Source organism: Eutrema salsugineum, unplaced genomic scaffold (assembly GCF_000478725.1).
Source record: "Eutrema salsugineum unplaced genomic scaffold, Eutsalg1_0 scaffold_10, whole genome shotgun sequence".
Taxonomy (NCBI): Eukaryota; Viridiplantae; Streptophyta; class Magnoliopsida; order Brassicales; family Brassicaceae; genus Eutrema; species Eutrema salsugineum.
Genome location: NW_006256908.1, coordinates 9,808,989 through 9,830,988, shown reverse-complemented (window position 1 = coordinate 9,830,988; position 22,000 = coordinate 9,808,989). Strand labels below are relative to the sequence as shown.

The 22,000-nt window shown below is 37.0% G+C and overlaps 6 protein-coding genes across 9 annotated transcripts; 3 read left to right on the top strand and 3 right to left on the bottom strand.

The window, feature by feature from the left end:
• The first annotated feature begins 1,407 nt into the window (after nucleotides 1-1,407).
• LOC18027011 (KH domain-containing protein At2g38610) lies at nucleotides 1,408-4,164 on the top strand. The gene is made up of 7 exons (XM_006411014.2): nucleotides 1,408-1,614; nucleotides 1,718-1,809; nucleotides 2,204-2,355; nucleotides 2,673-2,789; nucleotides 2,911-3,027; nucleotides 3,173-3,316; nucleotides 3,754-4,164. The coding sequence occupies exons 1-7, from the start codon at nucleotides 1,529-1,531 to the stop codon at nucleotides 3,904-3,906; spliced, it is 861 nt and encodes a 286-aa protein (XP_006411077.1). The 5' UTR covers nucleotides 1,408-1,528; the 3' UTR covers nucleotides 3,907-4,164.
• Nucleotides 4,165-4,750: 586 nt separating this feature from the next.
• LOC18027010 (acid phosphatase 1) lies at nucleotides 4,751-6,331 on the bottom strand. Its single transcript, XM_024148422.1, has 4 exons — nucleotides 6,290-6,331; nucleotides 5,342-5,738; nucleotides 5,041-5,253; nucleotides 4,751-4,948 (listed from the first exon to the last, which is right to left on the bottom strand). The coding sequence occupies exons 2-4, from the start codon at nucleotides 5,707-5,709 to the stop codon at nucleotides 4,771-4,773; spliced, it is 759 nt and encodes a 252-aa protein (XP_024004190.1). The 5' UTR covers nucleotides 5,710-5,738; nucleotides 6,290-6,331; the 3' UTR covers nucleotides 4,751-4,770.
• Nucleotides 6,332-8,300: 1,969 nt separating this feature from the next.
• Nucleotides 8,301-12,414, bottom strand: LOC18027009 (coiled-coil domain-containing protein 89). Of its 4 annotated transcripts, none has more exons than XM_024148525.1 (16): nucleotides 12,358-12,414; nucleotides 11,950-12,155; nucleotides 11,494-11,538; nucleotides 11,199-11,261; nucleotides 11,012-11,074; nucleotides 10,855-10,917; nucleotides 10,700-10,762; nucleotides 10,542-10,604; nucleotides 10,383-10,445; nucleotides 10,216-10,278; nucleotides 9,801-9,863; nucleotides 9,633-9,695; nucleotides 9,463-9,522; nucleotides 9,158-9,268; nucleotides 8,953-9,045; nucleotides 8,301-8,861 (listed from the first exon to the last, which is right to left on the bottom strand). In XM_024148525.1, the coding sequence occupies exons 2-16, from the start codon at nucleotides 12,151-12,153 to the stop codon at nucleotides 8,484-8,486; spliced, it is 1,458 nt and encodes a 485-aa protein (XP_024004293.1). In that variant the 5' UTR covers nucleotides 12,154-12,155; nucleotides 12,358-12,414; the 3' UTR covers nucleotides 8,301-8,483. The 4 variants fall into 4 exon arrangements, with proteins under 4 accessions (XP_024004293.1, XP_024004295.1, XP_024004294.1 ...); XM_024148527.1 differs by having other exon boundaries at nucleotides 11,494-11,535; XM_024148526.1 differs by having other exon boundaries at nucleotides 11,950-12,164; nucleotides 12,358-12,381.
• A 341-nt stretch (nucleotides 12,415-12,755) lies between these two features.
• Nucleotides 12,756-14,797, top strand: LOC18027195. The gene is made up of 7 exons (XM_006411011.2): nucleotides 12,756-13,524; nucleotides 13,692-13,772; nucleotides 13,856-13,930; nucleotides 14,021-14,065; nucleotides 14,160-14,249; nucleotides 14,338-14,439; nucleotides 14,521-14,797. Exons 1-7 carry the CDS (start codon nucleotides 13,030-13,032, stop codon nucleotides 14,668-14,670), a joined length of 1,038 nt encoding a protein of 345 aa, XP_006411074.2. The 5' UTR covers nucleotides 12,756-13,029; the 3' UTR covers nucleotides 14,671-14,797.
• Nucleotides 14,798-15,286: 489 nt separating this feature from the next.
• On the bottom strand, nucleotides 15,287-17,549 carry LOC18027194 (transcription elongation factor TFIIS). The gene is made up of 3 exons (XM_006411010.2): nucleotides 17,482-17,549; nucleotides 17,177-17,355; nucleotides 15,287-16,315 (listed from the first exon to the last, which is right to left on the bottom strand). Exons 2-3 carry the CDS (start codon nucleotides 17,339-17,341, stop codon nucleotides 15,335-15,337), a joined length of 1,146 nt encoding a protein of 381 aa, XP_006411073.1. The 5' UTR covers nucleotides 17,342-17,355; nucleotides 17,482-17,549; the 3' UTR covers nucleotides 15,287-15,334.
• Nucleotides 17,550-18,519: 970 nt separating this feature from the next.
• Nucleotides 18,520-21,990, top strand: LOC18027193 (vacuolar-sorting receptor 1). The gene is made up of 12 exons (XM_006411008.2): nucleotides 18,520-18,946; nucleotides 19,202-19,894; nucleotides 19,993-20,081; nucleotides 20,183-20,252; nucleotides 20,342-20,425; nucleotides 20,544-20,620; nucleotides 20,728-20,809; nucleotides 20,971-21,053; nucleotides 21,163-21,229; nucleotides 21,327-21,455; nucleotides 21,540-21,646; nucleotides 21,749-21,990. Exons 1-12 carry the CDS (start codon nucleotides 18,652-18,654, stop codon nucleotides 21,839-21,841), a joined length of 1,869 nt encoding a protein of 622 aa, XP_006411071.1. The 5' UTR covers nucleotides 18,520-18,651; the 3' UTR covers nucleotides 21,842-21,990.
• Nucleotides 21,991-22,000: the final 10 nt, after the last annotated feature.

Here is a 22,000-nt window from a genome sequence, read left to right as displayed (position 1 = left end):
CCCATGTGCTTCTTCCATCTATGAAACGGGCAGTTCAAGCCATATATATAGGTCATGTAGCATATAGGGATATGTTTTGGTGACAGAACTTCCTCAAAATTGCACCTTGGAAATTCAATTACTCATTATCATGATCCTAAATTAATAATCTCTCGATTAGGGCCTAGGGGAGAGGAGTTCTTCAAGTGGCTCTGGCTGAGCTGCACGTCATTACTCTCGGATTAGAGTTAAGTTTCATAGTCTTTAATTGCTAACTTAAAATTTATAAATAAACTCTATAAAACATATCACACACATCAGTGTCCCTGAAATTCAATGTTCATCTTTTTTCTTTTTTGTCGTTTTCAAGATCAAAATTTCTTTGTACAAAAGTTTAAATATTCGAACTATTTTTTGTAAAATAATTCATTTTCATTACAATTAAATATCATTTACACTTGAATAATGCATACAAAACATAATTTTTCTTTCCACGTGCTTAGTATGAGATTATTTTTTAGCAGCTGTGGTTAGTATTTTGATCAAATTAGTAAAATACAGCATCCCTACTTTGTTTTTTTTTTCGTCATCCATACACTGTTTAACAAATTTTCTAGGGAAAATGGCTAAAATGACCATAGTAATTTATTTTAACAATTAAAAGATATCAAAATATCCTAGGAATGGTATATTGAAAAAAGTAGAAAAATTAGTAATAACTGTGGATTTCACACTGCTAAATAATTAGTTTGATTGAGATTTGGAAAAGAATTTGACCATGAAATCTATAACAGTCAAAAAGAGAAGGAAAACCAAATAAATCACAAATAATTTAACATCATTGACAACATTGTAAAATTACAAAAGAGCCATAAAAATATGGGACTTGGAAAGACTCTTTGAAAAGAAAGCACCACTCTAAATTCTCAAAAAACCACCACTATTATTAACAAAAAAGAAAATTGGACAAATTGATGAACACATTTATCAGGATTCAGCTGTAGTTATTGTTAATTTAATATAAAAGGAAATATATGTCCAGCCCAAAAGACAGCTCTGATGAGCGATTGCATGCTTGACACGTGTTCACTTTTAGCGGCGTTAAAAGATACGGTCTACGTAGTCACGCACACAGATCAGAGTTTCTCCGTAGTCTTTCCCATCATTTATTTATTTATTTTTAATAATCAAACGGCGACAGTTTGAAAAATCACAAAAAATCACTCATTTTTTTCAACCTTTGTAACAGAGAGATCCACGCTGTCGCCTAAAACTTTTTTCTTTATCTAAGTTTAAATTTCACTTTTATCCCCCAAAAGATGAAAATATTTATTAAAAAAAAGAGAAATTTAAGAAGGAAGAAAAAGAAAAAAAAGGAAGAAAACAAAAAATAAAATAAAAAAGTCAGGCGTCTTTCTGCAGAATTCACATTTGGTGTCTGCTGGCTTTGTTTTTCTCTCTCTCTTTCTCTCTCTACTTTTTCGTTTATGCGATTCCATTTCCTTCTCGCTACACGCTTCTAGAGAAGAAGAAATTGAGCACAAAACTCATGTCTGGTTTATACAATAACTCCTCTTACTTCTCTCCTGCTAGAGCTGCTTCTCCTCAGATTAGAAGCACTCCTGAGATCGACAGGTATCTATGTCCTAAACGCTGATTTCTATTCTCCAAAAGACACTCCTTTTTGTTTGGTTTTTATCCTAAAACCGATCTGTTTTCTCGCTTCTTGCTCCAACAGCTCTCAGTACTTGACGGAGCTTCTCGCTGAACATCAAAAGCTTACACCTTTTCTGCAGGTCTTACCGATATGTAGCCGCCTGTTGAATCAAGGTTTGTCTTTTTTGTTTTTTGCTCACTCTTTTTTCTTGATTTGATTCGGATCTAAGTTTTATTCGTTTCTGTTTTCACCCACTCGAGTGTATGTATATTCAGCTCTTATCTTCTTTTTCACGAGATTGGGATGACTTTAAGTCACGGATTTTTATTACATAATGTTTTTAACCAGTTAATCTAATATATTAAGTTCAAAGGAAGTGAGATCAAGTTAAAAATGGCCAGATCATTACTTGGGTCTATGGAGTTGCTGTTAGTATTGGCATGTGCCTTCACTGACTTGATTCTTAAATTGGTCTGATTGAATCAATGTGTCCAACATTACCTACTTTAGTAGTTGCCTTAGTGCCTTGTGTTGTTGTTGTTTATTTATGGCTTTCTTGATGTGCAGAGATGTTCAGGGTATCTGGAATGATGTCTAACCAAGGATTTGGCGATTTTGATAGACTCCGACACCGAAGTCCGAGCCCTATGGCCTCTTCTAATCTTATGTCTAATGTGTCTAATACCGGGCTAGGCGGCTGGAATGGCCTTTCTCAGGAGGTATCATCATCTACTTTTTTGTTAGTTAATCATCCTCTTTCATAACACCAGATCAATTTGCCTTGAGTATTCATATTACTGTCTTCTTCAGTTGCACAGTTCTATCGTTGTTGTTCTTTATTAAGCTCTGTCTTTATTGTTATCTTGGGTTTCACCTTTCATTCACGATCTCTTAGTTTAGGCCTGAGTACGATAATCAATTATGTTAGCCTTCTGTCTTTCACAATGCTTCATCAAGCTCGTCTAGGCTGTGTTTACGCTGATCGATATTAGTTGTGTTTTGTGAGGTAAGCTAATGGCATTCAGTTTCTTAACAGAGACTAGGTGGAACACCTGGAATGACAATGGATTGGCAAGGAGCACCCGGAAGCCCCAGTTCATACACCGTGAAAAGGATATTGCGTCTGGAGATTCCTGTAGATAGCTATCCTAATGTGAGTACTCAGATTTTGAAATATTTTTATGTGTTTGCTCTTCATTTACTCTATATGCAAAGAACCTCTTGGTATGGTTTCTGAACTTTCCATGTTTTTTTCCTCTGTTTTTAATTATCAGTTCAATTTTGTTGGGAGACTTCTCGGGCCTAGAGGCAACTCGTTGAAACGCGTTGAAGCTACAACAGGTTGCCGTGTGTTCATCAGAGGGAAAGGGTCAATCAAGGATCCTGAGAAGGTGAGATTCATGAAATATTCAGGACTTTGTTAAACACTTTCACAAATTAACCAACCAGTTGGCTCCAAACTGGTGTTCTGGCAATCAAAAAAGTATTGAATAACATGCCTTTGAATAACGATTTTATTGGTTTTTCTGTTTGTAGGAAGATAAGCTAAGGGGAAGACCGGGTTATGAACACCTGAATGAGCAGCTTCACATATTAATAGAAGCAGATCTACCAGCCAGTATCGTGGAGATACGTCTGCGACAAGCTCAAGAAATTATAGAAGAGCTACTAAAGCCTGTGGTAACACATATTTTTCCTCCAAAATTTTCTATCTTTTGTTTTGCTATGATCAGTACAAGTCATTAAGAAAATATTCTTGTCTTCCTTGAATGGGGATTAAAATTGAAAGGCCACGTTTTTATTTTAGGTTCTCTCTTAGTTGTTTTGCCGTATTGAGACTCTATACTTATTACCTGTAGGGCCTCTTGTTTTTGTCTCAACCTTTATATTTCAGTACCCACTATTTGGAGTTTGCGGTTAGTATTCAATTATGCAGACATGTGTGACCACTACACCAGTCAATGCAGCAATTGGTTTAATCGCAAACGCCAAAAAGAAACCATCTTTTCTTACAAATACTTCATCGTTTTGTCTTGGATCTATGCAAAATAGGACTCCAGCAATATAACATTTTAACATGCATATTGTTTCTCTTGTGTGTGTGGGTTATAATGAAGGACGAGTCGCAAGATTTCATAAAGAGACAGCAGCTGAGGGAACTAGCGTTGCTAAACTCGAACAACCTGAGGGAAGAGAGTCCAGGGCCAAGTGGCGGTGGAAGCGTTTCGCCTTTCAATTCAAGTGGTAAACGCCCCAAAACAGGATGCTAAAGGAGCGTTTTAATTGGTTTCTTCAGCCAAAAAAGTACATGTCTGCATACACAAACACACATGTGTGTATATTTGGTTTTGGCCAAAAGTAGTGGCTGCAGTGGTGGGTGGTCAAGTCAAGGCCTCCCTTGGTCTCTCTCCGGTGAGCGACCGACCCTGTGGCTTTCCTTTATTTTTATTTATTTTTTGTTTTTATTCTCGTCTATATGAGACGACATCAGAGATTCATTACAGAATATTTAAAAAAGATTCAGAGAAACAAAAAAAAAAAAAGAGAGAAGGAAAAAAAAGAAGGTCGAGATATATAAAATATATATGGTGGGTAAAAGATTGAGGTTGGGGAGGGTAAAGGGCGTGGATTGAAATTCTTATTGTAAAAACAAAAACAACAAAAGACACATTTATTGGATTGATTCTTATCGTTTGATTTTGGAAAACTTTTATATAAAAGTTTGTTTATTTTTGTACTTCCAACATTGTATTGAGATATTATATACTCTTCCTGTCAACTATATTGGTAAAAATTCTCATCCTCTGGAAAAGAATTATTGTAGACCATAAGGCATAAAGTTGATCACTTGAGTTTCTATGAAGAGAACTCGGAATGGTGCATGTATTCCCAATTGTTTCTAAATTGAAAGTCCATTATTATTGGTTGTAAAAACCTTATTGAAAACAGGCGATTGAGTATTTAAATTATTTACGTGCAAGAAAAGTTTCTTGTTCAGAGAGAAATCAGCAGGTGGAATGATTTTTTACTATTCCAACACTTTTTTAGACATACACTTGTGTATATATATATATATATATATAGTCCTGTTGTACATGTATCTGATTGGTAGAAAATGGTATTTCGTGAAATTCTTAGGGAACGAAGTACATAGGGTTAGGTAACTTGAAGGTGCGATTCCCTGAATATTCTCCTTGCAAGTCACTCCATTGGTCGCCTACATTTCCCCATATCCTGTAACCTTCTTCCATCATTTTCTTTCTGATTATTGTCTTGTATGTTGTCGCGCTTTGCTTTTTGTTTTCTACTGTCCTGCAAGTAGAATAATAGTCCACATATTGTAAGAGGCTTGGTCTTCGAGAACAAAAATCTTTGAATAAGTAAACAAGCTTCCTTAACTTTACCTCATAATCAACCTTTCATAACCAGTAAATCCTTCATTATGCAAATTTTCTACTGTTGCCTGACGAAGTGTCTCTTCATCTCTTCCGGTTACTAGGAAAACTTTGAAGCCAGTTTCTATAAGATTATTGAATAACTCAAGAACGGGCTGTATTGCTGGAGACCCTCCTTTCATCGCCCATGTTCTAAATCCGGTTGGATCATAAGGATCGCATCTACATGTCAGATCACTATTAGCCGGATTGGTCAAAAGTAGTAATAATGTGAGGAGAAGAAAAGAAAATAAAAAAAACAAGTGTGTACCCGTATCGCTTGAGCCGATAGTAAAAGACGTTTGAGAGGCAAGTATCATCAACATCCAAGATCCATGCATCCATGCCATCACCAGGAAGGACTATCTCGTTGAGATAGACGTTAATATGTTCCACAATCAACTCTACGTCTCTTTCATATTGACCAGCAAGCATATATACCTCAACGTAGCGCATACATTGCAAGGGAACGATGCGCCACGCACGTACATTGTTGGTTTCTATTGCTAGTCTCCAGCTTAAGCAATAGCTAGTCGGATTGTTTCCGTCCATCGGCATCCAAGCTGGACTTGTGCTCGTTGCCACCGAGGAGATTGTTAGAAAGATGAGAAGCAACGTCTCTCTCTTGTACTTCTCCATTGCTTTTGATTCTTCTGCTTTTCTCTATCCTTTAGATTTAATGCAAAATTAGATTGAGATCATAAAAATGCTTATTGGCAACTCTAGCTAGTGACCAGTGACCAGTGAACAATGATTTCTTGAGGAAGGAAAATAAAACCTTTCTCTCTTCCGCATCCTTTTCTAATTCAAACACTTACATTTATTAAGCTAATTTCAAAACTGAAAGAAATCCTAGAAAAAAATGGAGATCAAAGATATATAATGACTATAGCAAATTAAAAGCTAGAAGAACATATTCTAAAGTCTCGTCAGACTCGCTATCTATGTTTACTTACTTATTTTAAACCGAAACTAGACTAATCTCTGAATCATCTGAAAAGTCAAATTTATTAACCATTTGTGATTCACCACATTATTTCATTCATGAAGAATGAAATAACCAAAATTAAAGTAGTGGACAGCAAAATTAGAGGACTTTCTTTTGACAAAATAAAAAGAGAGAGAGATCGAGAAAGAGAGTTTGCTTGTATTGGGTCAATAATGAAAGAAGAATGCCAGGAGGAGATGTTAGAAAAGTGAAGAAGATCAGCAAAAATACCTATGATGTGGTGGTGGATCGGCTTAATTAGTATTGTAGTCGTAAGAGGAGATGTTAGTTATAGAGTGATATTTAAAGAGCTTTGGTTAGGTAGAAGATACTGGTTTCATCAACTATGTCTCACCATTTTCTGAAGAACTTATGACTTATGAGGTATGCAAAAGTAATTTTAACAAAAAAAAAAAAGAAAGGAAGAAATTTTAATAAAATAATATTTTCTAAATTTTATAAATGGGGTCAAACACAGCAAGCGCACAAATTCACTAGCACACAAATTATGCGCCACTTTTTATATTGTAAAACACTTCCTCCACATAGATACCATACCGTCCTCTACTATATAGTACTAATGATACATCATTTGCATTACTAAGTGGCATGGTATCTTTTAGTTAGTATATAACACTAGGTGGAGGAGCTCACTAGTCTTTCCTTTCCACATAATATACATACATATATATATATTTCTATATTTTTGATACACCTACTTGAAAGCACTTTCCATGCATCGTCAATTGTACTAAAATTTTAGGGTTTCAATATTTGAGGTTTTTTTGAGATAAGCTCTGCAATATTTTTAATGGTAATCTAGTTTTGTTTTAACTTGTTTAACTTGTAAGTCTCCCTATTCAATACACATAGTTTCTTAGCTAGGGCCAAGGAAGGTCTTGTAATTATCAAAAAAAATTAAGGATTGGGCACAGACCAACGAAAAAAAATTGGACCGACTAAATAATGGATTGGATGCTGACAAAGCAATATTGGATTGTTATTAATATATTTGTCAACAGAAAAGTGGATGACACGTAAGTAGTAATCTAATGGAAAATGTAAAGGAAACCAACTAATGGAGGTAAGAGTTGTCAACACTACTACTAAATGGGCAATTTCGTTAAGAGTTGTTGCTTTAACCATAAATAAATAAAAAAGAATAGCCAATGAGCTCATCTCATGAACGCTCCTTTTGATATATTTTCATGTATTTCTTTCCCTTTGAATTTTCATAGATTTGAATGCCACTCGCAACACCTTCTTTTTCTATCCCTTTAGAATTCTTTAATTGTTTGAGGGATCGATGTTCCCATTTTGAGCCACTTATATGCCAATCCCAAGAGTATAATATCTCACGATCGGTGTTTGTAAGCACGTTATGGCAATGCGCCACTCAACCGGTTATGTGCTTTTAGGAAGTCATTTCCTCGGTTTCAGTTTCTTTTTTTTTTTGGTTCTTTGCTTCTCTCTTTAAATAGAAAAATTGGATTGTTTGGCTCGTTGTACAAAAGAAAAGGAAATTGGATATTGTTCTTGTAAGCCAAGCTCCTCCAGTTTGGGTTAACCCCGTTCTTAGCTAAATTATATATTCTTATCAACTTCCACATAATAATATCAAAGTTTTGCAAGATAACATAACCAACCAAGCCTATTATGGAAGATGCTCTCATCTTCTAAAAAAAAAAAAAATAGATGTTCTCAAATATATAAAAAAGTAAGAGTTCACATCATTTCATGTTGTGATTTTAAGAGGGAAGATATGATAGAAAATACCCTAGATTACAAATCTCTTACATTTTACTTTCCAAAATTACCATATTTTTCTCATAATTCCAGATTTGACTAAAGTTCCCTCCGTTTTACAAAAAAAAGTGACCAAAAAGAAGCTAACGACCCTAACTAACTCACCGATAAATCAAAATCGAGCTCAAAATCTCTCACACGGTCTGCATGTCTTATATATATATGTGCAATTATATATATATTTTTTTTTTCTATGCGTAATAATTTGACTTCTATGTGTAATAATTTGTGTCTAACGCGTATCTCTCAGCTTGGAATTTACGATAGATTCAAACATAATTTGGTATATGCTCATTGAGTTTGCTGTTTCCATGATTCATGTCTTTGCTCAGATGGCTAAAGATGATGTTTACACTCATGTTTTTTTTTTTAATGCCGAGAAAGAAAAATGAGGAAAACAGAATCACAACGGACAACTTGATGCACTCTGTCGTCATCATCACCATCATCATTATCCTAGCAAAAAAATTACAATTGTGTATTGTTTTGCCCAAAAAAAAAAACATGTGTATCGTAAGTGTTGTGGAAAAAGCTAATCAATGATCCTCAGTGAGAGAGATAGCGCAGTGATACATCTTCTCTGCCTTCCAATGTATTGTTTTGGGTTTTTACAAACACACTATTTCTTTTCCGCCAAATCTGCACCACTCACGTATCTTGCTACAAAAGAGACGAGCCTGAACGGAGCACCAATGAGTGGAGCGTCCACCAGAGGCACACCAACACTAACTTCTCCTTCTCCAGCTACTACAACCTGCGATTCCACATCTATTTCTCCATTCGGATTCAGAGAAACCGGCACTGTTTTTTCTGTTTCGCCTTCTGACAAGTTTCTCTCTACGAATGCAGTTTCCACGCCTCTAGAGTTATTAATCAACTCGTCGTGTATTGGTATTTCTTCTAATGATTCAGACTTCTGTACTTCAATTGCTAGGCTCTCAGGCGATGAAGGATAAGCATGCTGTGATTGGTTTAGCTTAATATACAATTCGTTCACCTGATAATGTAGTCATAATTATGTAACTAGTGAGACTTTCAATCACCCAACAACAACATAACTCAATACGATCTATGGCAGTACACGTTACCTTTTCAACAAGTTCAGCATTTTCAGTGATAAGCTTTTCAACTAGAGCACAAGCTGCTTCAATCTGTGAGTTTAATTCTTCCTCAGAAGCACCCTATATCAACCAATAGAAACCGTTTCATACATTTCTAAACCTTCATTGGAAAGGCTTACGTTAAAGTTTTAGAATTTAGAATCTTGCATACTGGGAGTGTTCAAAGCCTAACCTTCGCGTTACTCTCATGGTTTTCATGCTGGACCTGGAGATTGGATACAGTTCCCACCAGGCTCTGATTCTGCTCCAGAATCTTACTCCTAGATTCTTCCAACTCCATAACCTGCCAAACTTTGTTTTAATGTTCATATCAGACTAAATCTATGCAGTACTATCCTTAAAGGCTTCCTGTTTTACACGAGTAAAAGCAGTAAACATTCACTAAGAGACTACAGTAACACACTCATATGCAATTCATGAACCACTCGTGAAATGAGAGAATCATTCAAAGTTCAAATTAATAGATGAAACACATACCTGTGCTCGCAGTCTTGCAATTTCAATGTTCAGGCTAGAAATCATTTCTCGGGATGACTTCTGCAAGATTGAAGGTCTATGATGAGTAAACCATGGCGATCTTATTCTAACTCTTAAGACACTTTTACTTAAGAATGGGTATCAAGCTTTCTAGTGTCAGATAGAGTTACCTCCACAGCCACCGAGGATTCTTCATCATGTTGAAGTTGTTGAACTTTCTTTTCTAGACTCGCCTGATTGACATCATGCAATTTTGACAAAGGTTATGCGACGAGAATGCATCATAAACAGTTACAGAAGAAGAAGCAACTGTTATCTTCCAATGAATGGAGACATACCTCTTTCTGAGAGAATGTAGATATTTCGTCTAGCAATTGGCTCATTTTGACTTCTGTACTAGCCTGCCAAATTTATATAAACTTTAGGAACTACATATAACAGGTTCCTCCATATGAAATCTAACGTGACATCTAATAGCAATCTGATATGTCCTGACAACATGACTTTCTTTTACGTTAGTCAAGATCAAATTTCATTCTCTATCAACTTGTGAGAGTAGTAATATTTATCCCTCTTAATAGCATTCATCTTCTGATTTGATGCTAAATACCGGTGATCCAATTCCTATTGCATACGAAGAGAAAATTAGGAGGAAGCAAACCAAGTTGAAGAGATAAAAGTAACTCGCATATGATCACACAAAGGAGAAACAATAGGTACTAAAGAACGCTCCCAGATTTGATGATGTCTCACCATTTCACGAACAAGCATGTCGTTCTTTGTTTTATACTGCACAAGTCTTTCCTCCAACTTTTCCTGGGTAAACGCGATGTTACTTTGACCTTCCGCTTGCAGATAATTCAACAAAATAACAGAGCTATACACACAGCTGTATGCAATTTTCTTCACTAATCACTAACCTCGTTCTGTTTGTAAGCATCATTTTCAGTTTTCAAATTCAAGAGCCTTTCTTCTAAAAGTGCCTGTGAAACACCATGTTATTTTGACCTCTAGCTTGCAGATGATCCAACAAAATAACAAAGCTATGCACACAACTGTATGCTATTTTCTTCACTAACCTCGTTCTGTTTGTGAGCTTCATTCTCAGTTTTCATATGCAAGAGCCTTTCTTCTAACAGTGACTGTGAAAAACCACGTTATTTTGACCTTCAGCTCGCAGATAATGCAGCAAAACAGCAAATTTACGAATACGGATTTATGCTATTTCTTCACCAACCTCATTTTGTATGTGAGCTTCATTCTCTGTTCTCAAATTCAATAGCCTTTCTTCTAAAAGTGCCTGAAACAACATGTTATTTTGACCTTCAGCTTGCAAATAATGGAGCAAAGTAGCAAGCTATCGATACGGCTATATGCTATTTCTTCACTAACCTCACTTTGTATGTGAGCTTCATTTTCTGTTTTCAAAAGCACAAGCCTTTCTTCTAGCAGTGCCTGTGAAACACCATAATATTTTTACCTTTCAGCTTGCAGACGAAGCAGGATAACGACAAAGTGTGAAAAGGGCTTTACTCTATTCTTCACTAACCTCTTTTTGTACGTGAGCTTCATTCTCAGTTTCCAAGCGTTTAACAGTTTCTTCAAAACCAGCCTATTAAGACATGGCAATTCAATTTTTACTATTCCACCGAGACAAAAATAACCATGACAGGTGGTGGAGAGGTTTCCTTAGGAAAACTAATAAAAAGAAAAAAGGCTTGGTAAGAGAATATCACCTCTTTCTGAAGGTATGATCCATTTTCATCACGTAACTGTTTGATTGTTTCTTCCAGTAACGCCTACAACAGCATTACAAACTAGTTCTGAGATTCAAGTGAATAGATAGAAAAGAAAACAAGAGACTCTTCAAGATAACAAGCATTTTTGTTCTTGTTGTTATTAGATCTTTCTCTTATACATTAGCCGGTCAAAACGACAGTAATCTACTCTGCAGAAGAGACTCAACAAAACCCCCAGTTTACGCAAAGACTTGCACCAAATAACGATACAAGACACATTGAGAAATCTGACCTCACTGGTCAGAGGCTTGTTCTCAACACCAGATTCATCTGCCTGCTTGAAATAAGAAGATTTAACAGTGTCAGATCATGAAGCTCATGCACTATCCCATTCAATATTTTATGTTGTTGTCTTGTCTATCATCTCTATACAAACCAAGATGGATTACAATTTACAAGTAGACACATTGGTTACAATAAGCAAACACCCAAAGAGTGACGAATCCATTCAACAAATGAAACAAATTGCATTCAATCAATCAATCATTCAATGTGGTATATATAATGTCTAACAATAGTACAATACCCAACTGCATTGACATATAAACTAAGAAGTCAATCAAATTATACCAAATGTCGTATCAACTCCAATCAAATCAAAAGAAGACAATAGTCACAGAATGTTTAATTGAAAATGAGAAGCAATCTATAGCGATGTTCCATCGATCTAAGAATATATGAAACTTACAGTTTCGACGACGACATTGACCTGGTGACACGGTTGCACTTCATTGGAATCTGGGACTTGACTAATTTGAGCAATGTCACCGTCTCCGATATGATTCCCATCCTCCGAGGTCACGGCTCCGGCAGCTATAGCGTCGTCTGCACGTTTATTATTGAGCTTGGTCTTCTTCTTCTTGTTTCGCTTTTTCTTCTTCTCATCATCCATACCTGATCCAGCTTCCAAAACGCAATCAGTTTAAGGATTGAAATAAATTCATCAAGCGACTCTAAACTTTCCCTCATCAAACTCCGGGAAAACAAAAATTAAGAAGTCAGATCTGAATGCACATTGAGAAGAATATTAATAAGAAAGAGAGAAAGAAATCGAATTTGAGGCGAGAAATGAGAAATGCGTGTTGGGTATGCTCACTCTGCGACAAAGGATGGTGAAACGAGGCGAATGCGCAAATTCGAGACGAAAACTTAGCGTTTGAGATTTTCCGAGGAAAGGACAAAAGAGAAAAAAAGGTCAATTTTTTCTTTAGTCCGAGCGAACAAGAGTCATTTGATACTAATTAATTTCTTACTTTTTGTTAACTCGTTTTTTTTTCTTTTAACATGTCCTTATGTTAACTCGTTTTCATTGAGACAAAAAAAAAATTAAATGAAAGTTAATCCATTTTGTACATCTTATTCTCTAATCGTTGGTTTCAGTACAATTCAGAGATTATTAATCTTTTCAGCTCAAGAAATGGAAAAAAAAGGAAAAACGTTTAGAATGGGCAACTACGACACGATTCAAGTCGTTCTCTGAAACCTCGAGAAATTATCGGAACCGTTTTTTCTTAAAGATGGAGCTTTTCAAGACTACATTGTAGCTCATTTCTCTTGGACCCTTCTCACTTGAGCAAAAAATCTGCACATACTTGAAGCAGAATTGGCAAAACCACAATTAGATAATTTGCAAATATTTCTCATCTTTATCCTTTTTGTGGCTACTCCGACAACAGATACATTTGCAAACATCGCATGTTGTCTTCATCAAAACTAAAGCTTGAAGCGGCTCTTCTTCTGTGCTGAATTCTAGGGCTCTTCTCTAGCTATGTGCAATTGCTCCTCTTCCTTTTACCTTTCTTTTCCCGTCCTCAATGCTCGACCCAGTTCAGAGAATTGTAGACGGATTCAAAATTGGATCATCAATACATCCGGGAGGATTCACGTCTCAATCCATGAGATTAAAAACCTTTCCTCGTCAAAAACAAGATCTCGATTTTATTCTGGTGCGGTTGATTCCAAAAACTCAGCCTTTCTCGGGAAATTCAGCTTTAAAGAGAAATCGAGCGACGGATTCGTCTCTTGCTTGAAAGAAGATGTAGTGGATTCTTCTCCTTCGGGTTTCCTCGAAAACGATGGTGCAGAGTTTCCTCGAGATGGTGATTTGATTCGGCTAGTAGGTGAAAACGATCCGATAAACACTGGCTCGAAAGGGTTTAAACAGACGACGACGAGATCGAATCTTGTTGCTAAGCAAGTTATTAGTATACAATCAGCTCTGAGTTTAGGGTTTATCTCTCAGCTGTGGGTTGACACTTCCTCTGTAAGTTCTTGTTGAATCGATTCACCTTTCAAGCAATAATTTTTTTCACTTGCGAGTTTCAAAGTTTGTCTCTTTTGCCGAGTTTGGGAAGCTAACAAGTCTTATACTGAGACTGTTTATGTACAATAGGAGCTCCATCATTCACGATTAGTTTTGTCGATTTTCAGTGGTTGGTTTTGGTGGTTGATGTTAAGCCCAGCTTGCTATCTGGAGAATCTGAGAGATTCCTGCTCAAAGACATTGTCCGGGTACTACATTTGCTTTCTACTACATTGAACTGGCTTCCTCTGGAAATGTGTTCACATCTCAGTTTATGTCAACATCTCTGTAGGTGGGTGATGTTGTGCTTGTGGAAGATGAGGCTGTAATGGATACTGAATTTAAAATGGTTGGGCTTGAAACACTGGTATAGATCAATTGAGTCTCTTTAGTTCGTTGTCTTGTGAATCACCTACCTTTAAGCAAGTCTAAGATTGATTTCTCACTTTCTGTTTAGGTAGGTTACAGAGTAGTGACACCAGGAGGGCGTAACATCGGAAAGGTGTTTATAATCTTCCTAGATCTTATTCAGTGATGAGATCTGTCTCTTTGCCCAATATCTTGTTTACTAGCTGAAAGCAAAGGATTGATTTCAGGTTCGAGGTTACTCATTTAACATTAACTCGGGTATAGTTGAATCGCTTGAGCTTGATTCGTTCGGGGTAACCATCATACCATCAAGCTTGGTGGGTAACTTAGCCCAAATATGGTTGATGTGAGATACAAGCATCTAATCCAAGTATAGAATGATAAACTGTGTCTGTGATGATGCAGGTGAGTACATACAGGTTACATGTCGAGGACATAATCGAGGTCTTCGAAGACATAGTTGTGGTTCACGAAGCTGCGGCTTCTAGAAAACAGAGGTTGACAAAGGTATTTGTCTTGTAATGTCATGGTTTGAGAATTTCCATATACTCTTAAATGGATTATTTGAAGAAAGACTTTTGAAAACAGGGTCTTTGGGATGCTCAGTTTGGTAGTGAGTACTCTGACGTTGAAGAGCTTGACGGTTCATCTGATAGAAGACGGCAAAGGAGAAGCAATAATAGATTCAGCCGAAAGAAGAGAAATTTGGACGATGAAGAATGGGAAATATTCGGTTAGAAGTCATTGTATTCATTGTTTGCAATTCATGTCGACTTACATCTTCGGCTGTCTGATAGAGAAAATGTAAAGAAAAGTCTTGTTCAAATAAAGTTCGAGTTTACAATGACAGTAATGGTCTAATGCAACGAGGAAATTAGCTTATCTATTGATGCTACTTTTCGGTCAATAACACATACATTCGAGTTCACATTGACACAATATCCTCTGTTTAATGCAACAAGAACTTAGCTTATTTATGCCACAATATCCTCTGTTTTTTCATCGGTCCCTTACTTTGGAGACGAAACTTTTCGATCCATAACACATATACATTAGAGGCTGTGAAAGGTTCAACCGTTCAATATGATAAAAGAAGAGACAAAAAAAGATACATACAAGTCTAAAATCAAAAATTTGATAAAATGTGAAAGAAAGTTGATGAGTTTGACATTCTGAAATAAAAGACGCAAAAGAAATAAAAGCTACAAACACCTAAATTAGTAAACTCCCCTACTAACTAATCTCTAGGACACTGAAATGGTATGCTTAAACAAACATCAGAGCCAGAACATTCTCAGAATGCCGGCAAATGGACATGAGGCTCTTGATAAATTAATCAAATAGCCTCTATGTCTTAACAACATGGTATCATGGAATAAAAAGAACACACAGAGATCTCACCTCAACAGAACTTCCAGTGGTTGTTGCAGTTAACACATGTAACATAAGTCGTCATCGGCTCATCAGCACTCCTTGTTTGCATCTGATAGTAGGTGCATTTGCGCTGACCACACCGCCCGCACTTGAACTGGTCCGTACTTGCTTTTGGTGCAGGACCCTGCTCACAATTAAACAGGAATTTCTCTTTGATCTGGTTGTTTTCTTGTTTCCTCTTGTCGCTTGCCATTTCTTCAGCGGACAGTGTGATGAGTTTCTCTGGTGGCACCTCCCCGGTAAGAACTCTCCTTCTTAAGTCTGGGTTGTTACTGTCCCTCAGGTTGAACATTATAGATCTGTACTTGGCCTTCTCAGCTCCGGTTGAGCGGCCTAATTTCTCAAACATATGAGATTCCACTGAGACAGCAACGCGGAATGGATCACATCCATTCACTTTCTCTCTATCGTACTCATCAGATTCTCCATGAACCCTTGACAGTGCCTCCACAAGCATCTCACGGATTTTGTCACGCACGGGATCATTGCATTTGAGCATTGAAGTTAGCTTTGGAGGAGCATTAGGTGATTTAGCAGGAGCTTTCGTACTTGATTGGTTCTCCTTTGAGACCTTTTCATCCTTGACAGTCTGACCACGATGATCTAACTTGGCTCCGGTATTGACTTTGTTGTCTTGTTCCTTTCTCTCTATCTTTGCACCGACTTTGTTGTCTGGTTCCTTTTTCTCTACCTTGATACTCTTAGCTGAATCACCCCTTTGAAGTTTCTGGACTTTTACCGGCGCGGGATTGGAAGTCCTCTCAACATCCTTCCTATCTATCTTACCGTCTTTGGCAGTTTCAGATTTGACACCGTTTGTGCTTCCGATTTTCTTAGCCTTGGATGTCTCTTCAATAACAACTTTCTTCCATATCTCAAGCAGATCAGTAGCTACGCTTTTGATTTCCTCAACAGGATGTTTTGAAAGAGACCTCAGCTTCTTCCCTACCTGGAAGCAAGAAAAAGGATATAACTTTCTCTAAAGCAGAACAAACAAGATCAACATTCCAGGGGATAGAGAATCAACAATAAGCTTAACTGAAAATCAGCGCACACTTGAATACAATCTCCTAACTAGAACAAAAGGTGTATTTTCAAATAACTTAAATCATTCTGTAAATAGGGAAATCTTTTAAGGGTTTGTTCCAATAATTTTAGTCGGACGTCTCATACAAAACACTAAGCAATTTGTTCATGCTTCTTCATATCTTGATTAAAGTGAAATCGTTTCAAATTTCTATAAGTCTTTTTCTTTATTTTTCAGATGAAATCGAATAACCCTAATTACACAAGTCAATGCTACGAGATTAGGCAAGCAACACTCATCAAAATCCTCCAATCAACACACCGTATCAGTCGAAAACGAGATAAGGACGTTTCCTTAATGAAAAATAACAAATTTTTGTAGCGTAAAGAATAAAAAATCAGCGCACACTTGAATACAATCTCCTAACCAGAACAAAAGATGTATTTTCAAATGCATGACTTAATTCATTCTGTAAATAAGGGAAATCTTAGGGTTTGTTCCAATAATTTTAGTCGGACGTCTCATACAAAACACTAAGCAATTTGTTCAAGCTTCTTCATCTCTTGATTAAAGTGAAATCGTTTCAAATTTCTGCAAGTTTTTTTTTTTTCAGATAAAATCAAATAACCCTAATAACACAAGTCAATGCTACGAGATTAGGCAAGCAACACTCATAAAATCCTCCAATCAACACACCGTATCAGTCGAAAACGAAATAAGGACGTTTCCTTAAATGAAAAATAACAAATTTTTCTAGCGTAAAGAGATGAATCGGGAACGAACCTGAGTCGCAACGAGCGTGTCGTATGTGACAGGAAACTTCTTGAGTTGCTTCAGGGCATCGAGACATTGAGAAATCTCCGGACCTGAGGAGGTAACACCGTCGAGAGCTGCCGCATCGGCCGCCTTTTTTGCCCCCTCGAACAATTCAATCAATTCAGTTTCCATCGTCCCTCGAATCCCTAGCTCCACAGAGCAAAAACACCGGCAGATCGAAGCCGACTCAGAACAAAAAGAAAAAAAGAAAAAACCCCAAAAAAGCTCAAGTAGCGATTGAAGAAGAATGGAGGAAGGATAGAAAAGATTACGAGATTTGTTCGGCGGAGCTTCGTTTTGGTCGCGACGGAGAAGATAGAGATTACGGAGTGAAACAGTGTTCCTTATTTATTTATATAACTGAGGAGATGTGATCAACGGTTTCAGTTAAAACCTTAGAGAATCAACGGTTTCGATCACGTGGCTGAGTCTATGGATACTACTAGATTCACGCTTCTGCTCCGAGATTACTACATCAAGCATGGGCCAAATCAGGCCATAATTGGGCCAGAGTTGTTATTGTTTGTTTTGCCTTCTTTTATGAAAAATGAAATAATACTTTCCTATTTTTTAGTCTGTTTACAACATAAATGATATAATGTACAAGGATCCACACACATAAAACTCTTTTTTAAATGTTATCAAGATTTTAGCATAGATAATTTTGGACAATTCTAGATTACTTTTTTTGAATAATTTTAGATCATGTATAAATAACTTCTTCTTTTTTTGATAAAAGGCATTCTATTTAAAAGCATAGATAATCTTTGAATAATTGATCCAATAAATCCTTCTATGTTTTTTTTTTGGTCAAAAGGGTTAGTCGTCCTTCTATAGTTTCTACAAATATTTAGAAAGGATTTTTCGAGTTAGGGTGTCAAAGATATATAACTTTGAATAATTGATCCAATAATCCTTCTATAGTTTCAACAATTATCTAGAAAGGATTTTTCCAGTTAGAGTGACAAATAGACACCGCAAATTTAGGCATATATCACGTTGACGTAAGAAAAGAGAGTGAACTTTGAAATGGATAACCTTTCTTACCAAAAAAAAAACTTTCTAAATGGATGCACCAAAATATTTAGCAAAACAAAATAAAAACTCTGAAAATGGACAACACGTGAGAGATGAAGGCAAGACAAGGACCCACTCTTAGACGTCCTCGTGCTAAACACCGACGAGAAACACGTACTTCCCATGCATTCTAAAATTTGAACTCTATACACTTTTTTTTTTTCCAACAAAAAACAACAATCTCCTTTTATACAATGAACAATAACTAATTTAGAAGTCTCTTCTGCTTAACTTATTCCCATCACTGCATTTAGTTTGAAGAACCCATTAAAAATTCTAACCTTGCTTGATCCTTTGCCAAAAGATCAAGCTTGATTTGATCCAGTGGTTTTGCCTCTTATATAGTTGGTGCTTGATTAGAAATCATGAAGGAGAAGTTTGGGGTTATAACACTCTCGTTTGTTCTCATCTTGCAACTTGCGTTGGGTAAATTTCTGGTGGAGAAGAACAATCTGAAAGTGACGTCACCAGAGACCATCAAAGGTGTTTACGAATGTGCAATTGGGAATTTTGGAATTCCAAAATACGGTGGAACACTTGTCGGAGCCGTCGTGCATCCCGTATCGAACCACAAGGCTTGTAAGAGCTTCAGCGAATTCGGTGTCTCCTTCAAATCCACACCTGGGAGATTACCCACTTTCCTTCTTATTGATCGAGGAGGTTCATACTTCTTTTCTATGTCACATTAAATTTGCTAGCTTTCTTGATAAAGTTTTGATTTTTAGTGTTTTAACTGAGTTTGCTAGTGGTTAAACAGTTAGTTAATTAGTTCGAGGCTTTATGTTAATGAGCTGATTACAAAATCTCTGTTTTGTTACTCTGTTTCAACTCTGTTTTTTTTTTTTCTTTCCTTGTGTGGCTTGTAGAGTGGCTTAGACTCTTAAATTTGTTTCCTTCTTACTTCTCTATGAACAGATTGCTATTTCACTTTGAAGGCATGGAACGCTCAGCAAGCAGGGGCAGCTGCGATTCTGGTGGCAGATAACAAACTCGAGCCATTAATCACAATGGATACACCTGAAGAAGACAATGCTGATGCGGATTATCTCGACAAGATTACCATTCCTTCTGCTCTGATAAGCAAATCGCTGGGAGACAGCATAAAGTCTGCTCTGTCTGATGGTAATATGGTTAACATGAACCTAGACTGGACCGAGTCTGTTCCACATCCCGACGAGCGTGTTGAATACGAGCTCTGGACCGATAGCAACGACGAGTGCGGCAAGAAATGTGATACTCAGATTGAGTTTCTCAAGAACTTTAAAGGAGCAGCTCAGATTCTTGAGAAAGGAGGGTATACTCAGTTCACACCACATTTCATCACTTGGTATTGCCCCAAGGCTTTTCGGTTGAGTAAACAGTGCAAGTCTCAGTGTATCAATCATGGAAGGTACTGTGCTCCGGATCCTGAGCAGGATTTTAGTAGAGGTTACGATGGAAAAGATGTTGTTGTTCAGAATTTACGCCACGCTTGTGTTTATAGAGTGGTTAATGAGACCGGTAAGCCATGGATCTGGTGGGACTATGTGACTGACTTTTCTGTAAGGTGTCCCATGAAAGATAACAAGTACACAAAGGAATGCGCAGATGAAGTTATCAAGTCACTTGGTGAGTGTATTGCTTTCATTAGCTTATGAGTTTTTTGCCCTATATTATTTCCAACTAATAAGCTGATTATACATTTTGTTTCTGTGATGTGGTTTAAGGCATTGATCTCAAGAAGGTAGACGAGTGTATTGGAGACCCTGAGGCAGATGTGGAGAATCCAGTTCTTAAAGCAGAGCAGGAGTCACAGGTTTGTCTTTATTTTGGGAGACAATTGACTCATAACTAATGTGGAGCTTATTGAAATATATTAGCCTCTTCATTAAGTGTTCTGAAACAAGTCTAATTCAGGTAGGCAAAGATTCCCGTGGAGACGTGACTATCCTCCCAACACTTGTGGTCAACAACAGGCAATACAGAGGTACTCATACCCATATTTAGTGTAGTTATAACCAAAGCATTTTTTCCCTATTTTACTGTTTCTGATTCGATTTTTGTCGGTGGTTTAAGGTAAGTTGGAAAAAGGAGCAGTGCTCAAAGCTTTATGTGCGGGGTTTCAAGAGACAACAGAACCAGCAATATGTCTAACTGAAGGTCACATTATTATTTACCCTGAAACATTTCTCTGAAAGATTATCGTGAAACATTGTTATTTAGATTTTCAATAACTTGGTTTTTTTTATTTGTTTGGCTGTTTGTTATATGTTTGCAGATCAAAACACCAATGAGTGTTTAGAAAACAATGGTGGGTGCTGGCAAGACAAAGCTGCTAACATTACTGCATGCCTGGTATCCACTTGGGCTTGAACTTCTCTTCTTTTTTTGCTTCTTTTTTTTTGTTTTATTGTTGGTGCTGAATCTGATTGCTCTTGCTTTGTTCTGAAATGGTATTTTAGGATACTTTCAGGGGAAGACTGTGTGAGTGCCCTACTGTTCAAGGTGTCAAATTTGTTGGTGATGGTTACACTCATTGCAAAGGTAAACTCTGTTTACTCAGTGAGGTTTGAGACATTTTGGCATTGCTGCTATTTGTAACTTTTGACTGGTCTTCCTAAGTTAAAATCTATGTGATTCAGTAGAATAGAATACGCAACTTTTTTAATAGAATTTTTCTGCTTCCGGTTCGTACGTGTGGACAGCCTCTGGAGCTTTGCGCTGTGGAATCAACAATGGAGGATGCTGGAGAGAAACACGAGGTGTCTACACATACTCTGCTTGCCTTGTAAGTATTTTGACATCTATGTCATTCCCAAGTAAGTAACGTCTAATAATATCTTTACAACCACTTTCTTGAATGTAAAAGAAACTCTTTTCTTTAATGGATTCTCTAGGATGATCATTCAAGTGGATGCAAATGCCCGCCTGGGTTCAAGGGCGACGGAGTAGAGAGCTGTGAAGGTACTAGTGAAGCGTGTGTAACTTAGTAGCTAACTTGGTAAAAGATATCGATCTCACAATCATCTTTTTCGGTTGTTCTGTTGGGCTGCATTGGCAGATGTGGATGAGTGCAAAGAGAAAGTGGCTTGCCAGTGCCCTGAGTGTAAATGCAAGAACACATGGGGAAGTTATGAATGCAGCTGCGGGAAGGGTTTGTTTTACTTGCGTGAGCATGATACTTGCATTGGTAATCCATATTTAAAATGCGGCCTCGAAATGTTGCCATTCAATATGAAAACTCCCACTATAGCCTGAATTCTTTGATGAGCAGGAAAATTCGGAGCGATGAAACTAAGCTGGAGCTTTCTGTGGATTCTCCTACTTGCATCAGCTGCTGCGACTCTTACAGGATATGCCATCTACAAGTACAGAATCAGGGTAAATGTCTGTTTCTTAGAGTTCTCAAGATTTTGGCATCTGTATTCATCTAGATGTCAATAATTTTTGAATAACCAAAAGAACCGTATTACATGTTTACAGAGTTACATGGACTCAGAGATTCGGACAATCATGGCGCAGTACATGCCTCTGGACAGCCAACCCAACACTAGTGGAATTCATATGGACATTTGAAACCTTAACAAACTGTATGATCACTTCTTATATAAATCTTTTAGCCCTGCCAACTTTGAACTCTTATGGATGTTTGAATCAGTTTTTGCCTCCAAAACCATGCTTTATGTCTTGACACAGCAAATATGCAAAAAATTTCAAATTTCTTATCTAAAATCT

Bases quoted from the DNA above. Each gene is read 5' to 3' on its own strand.
- LOC18027011 (XM_006411014.2), top strand. From the start codon at position 1,529: ATGTCTGGTTTATACAATAACTCCTCTTACTTCTCTCCTGCTAGAGCT. The intron at 1,615-1,717 runs GTATCTATGTCC...TTGCTCCAACAG, and splicing joins AGCACTCCTGAGATCGACAG to CTCTCAGTACTTGACGGAGC. The intron at 2,790-2,910 runs GTGAGTACTCAG...TTTAATTATCAG, and splicing joins CTGTAGATAGCTATCCTAAT to TTCAATTTTGTTGGGAGACT.
- LOC18027010 (XM_024148422.1), bottom strand. From the start codon at position 5,709: ATGGAGAAGTACAAGAGAGAGACGTTGCTTCTCATCTTTCTAACAATC. The intron at 5,254-5,341 runs GTACACACTTGT...TCTGACATGTAG, and splicing joins TATCGGCTCAAGCGATACGG to ATGCGATCCTTATGATCCAA. The intron at 4,949-5,040 runs GTAAAGTTAAGG...TTCTACTTGCAG, and splicing joins TATGAAAGGTTGATTATGAG to GACAGTAGAAAACAAAAAGC.
- LOC18027009 (XM_024148525.1), bottom strand. From the start codon at position 12,153: ATGGATGATGAGAAGAAGAAAAAGCGAAACAAGAAGAAGAAGACCAAG. The intron at 10,763-10,854 runs GTTAGTGAAGAA...ATGTTGTTTCAG, and splicing joins AAGCTCACATACAAAGTGAG to GCACTTTTAGAAGAAAGGCT. The intron at 9,046-9,157 runs GTTAGGCTTTGA...TGGTTGATATAG, and splicing joins ACCATGAGAGTAACGCGAAG to GGTGCTTCTGAGGAAGAATT.
- LOC18027195 (XM_006411011.2), top strand. From the start codon at position 13,030: ATGTGCAATTGCTCCTCTTCCTTTTACCTTTCTTTTCCCGTCCTCAAT. The intron at 13,773-13,855 runs GTACTACATTTG...ACATCTCTGTAG, and splicing joins TGCTCAAAGACATTGTCCGG to GTGGGTGATGTTGTGCTTGT. The intron at 13,931-14,020 runs GTATAGATCAAT...CTTTCTGTTTAG, and splicing joins TGGTTGGGCTTGAAACACTG to GTAGGTTACAGAGTAGTGAC.
- LOC18027194 (XM_006411010.2), bottom strand. From the start codon at position 17,341: ATGGAAACTGAATTGATTGAATTGTTCGAGGGGGCAAAAAAGGCGGCC. The intron at 16,316-17,176 runs GTTCGTTCCCGA...TCTTGCTTCCAG, and splicing joins ACACGCTCGTTGCGACTCAG to GTAGGGAAGAAGCTGAGGTC.
- LOC18027193 (XM_006411008.2), top strand. From the start codon at position 18,652: ATGAAGGAGAAGTTTGGGGTTATAACACTCTCGTTTGTTCTCATCTTG. The intron at 20,621-20,727 runs GTATCCACTTGG...ATGGTATTTTAG, and splicing joins CTAACATTACTGCATGCCTG to GATACTTTCAGGGGAAGACT. The intron at 21,647-21,748 runs GTAAATGTCTGT...ACATGTTTACAG, and splicing joins TCTACAAGTACAGAATCAGG to AGTTACATGGACTCAGAGAT.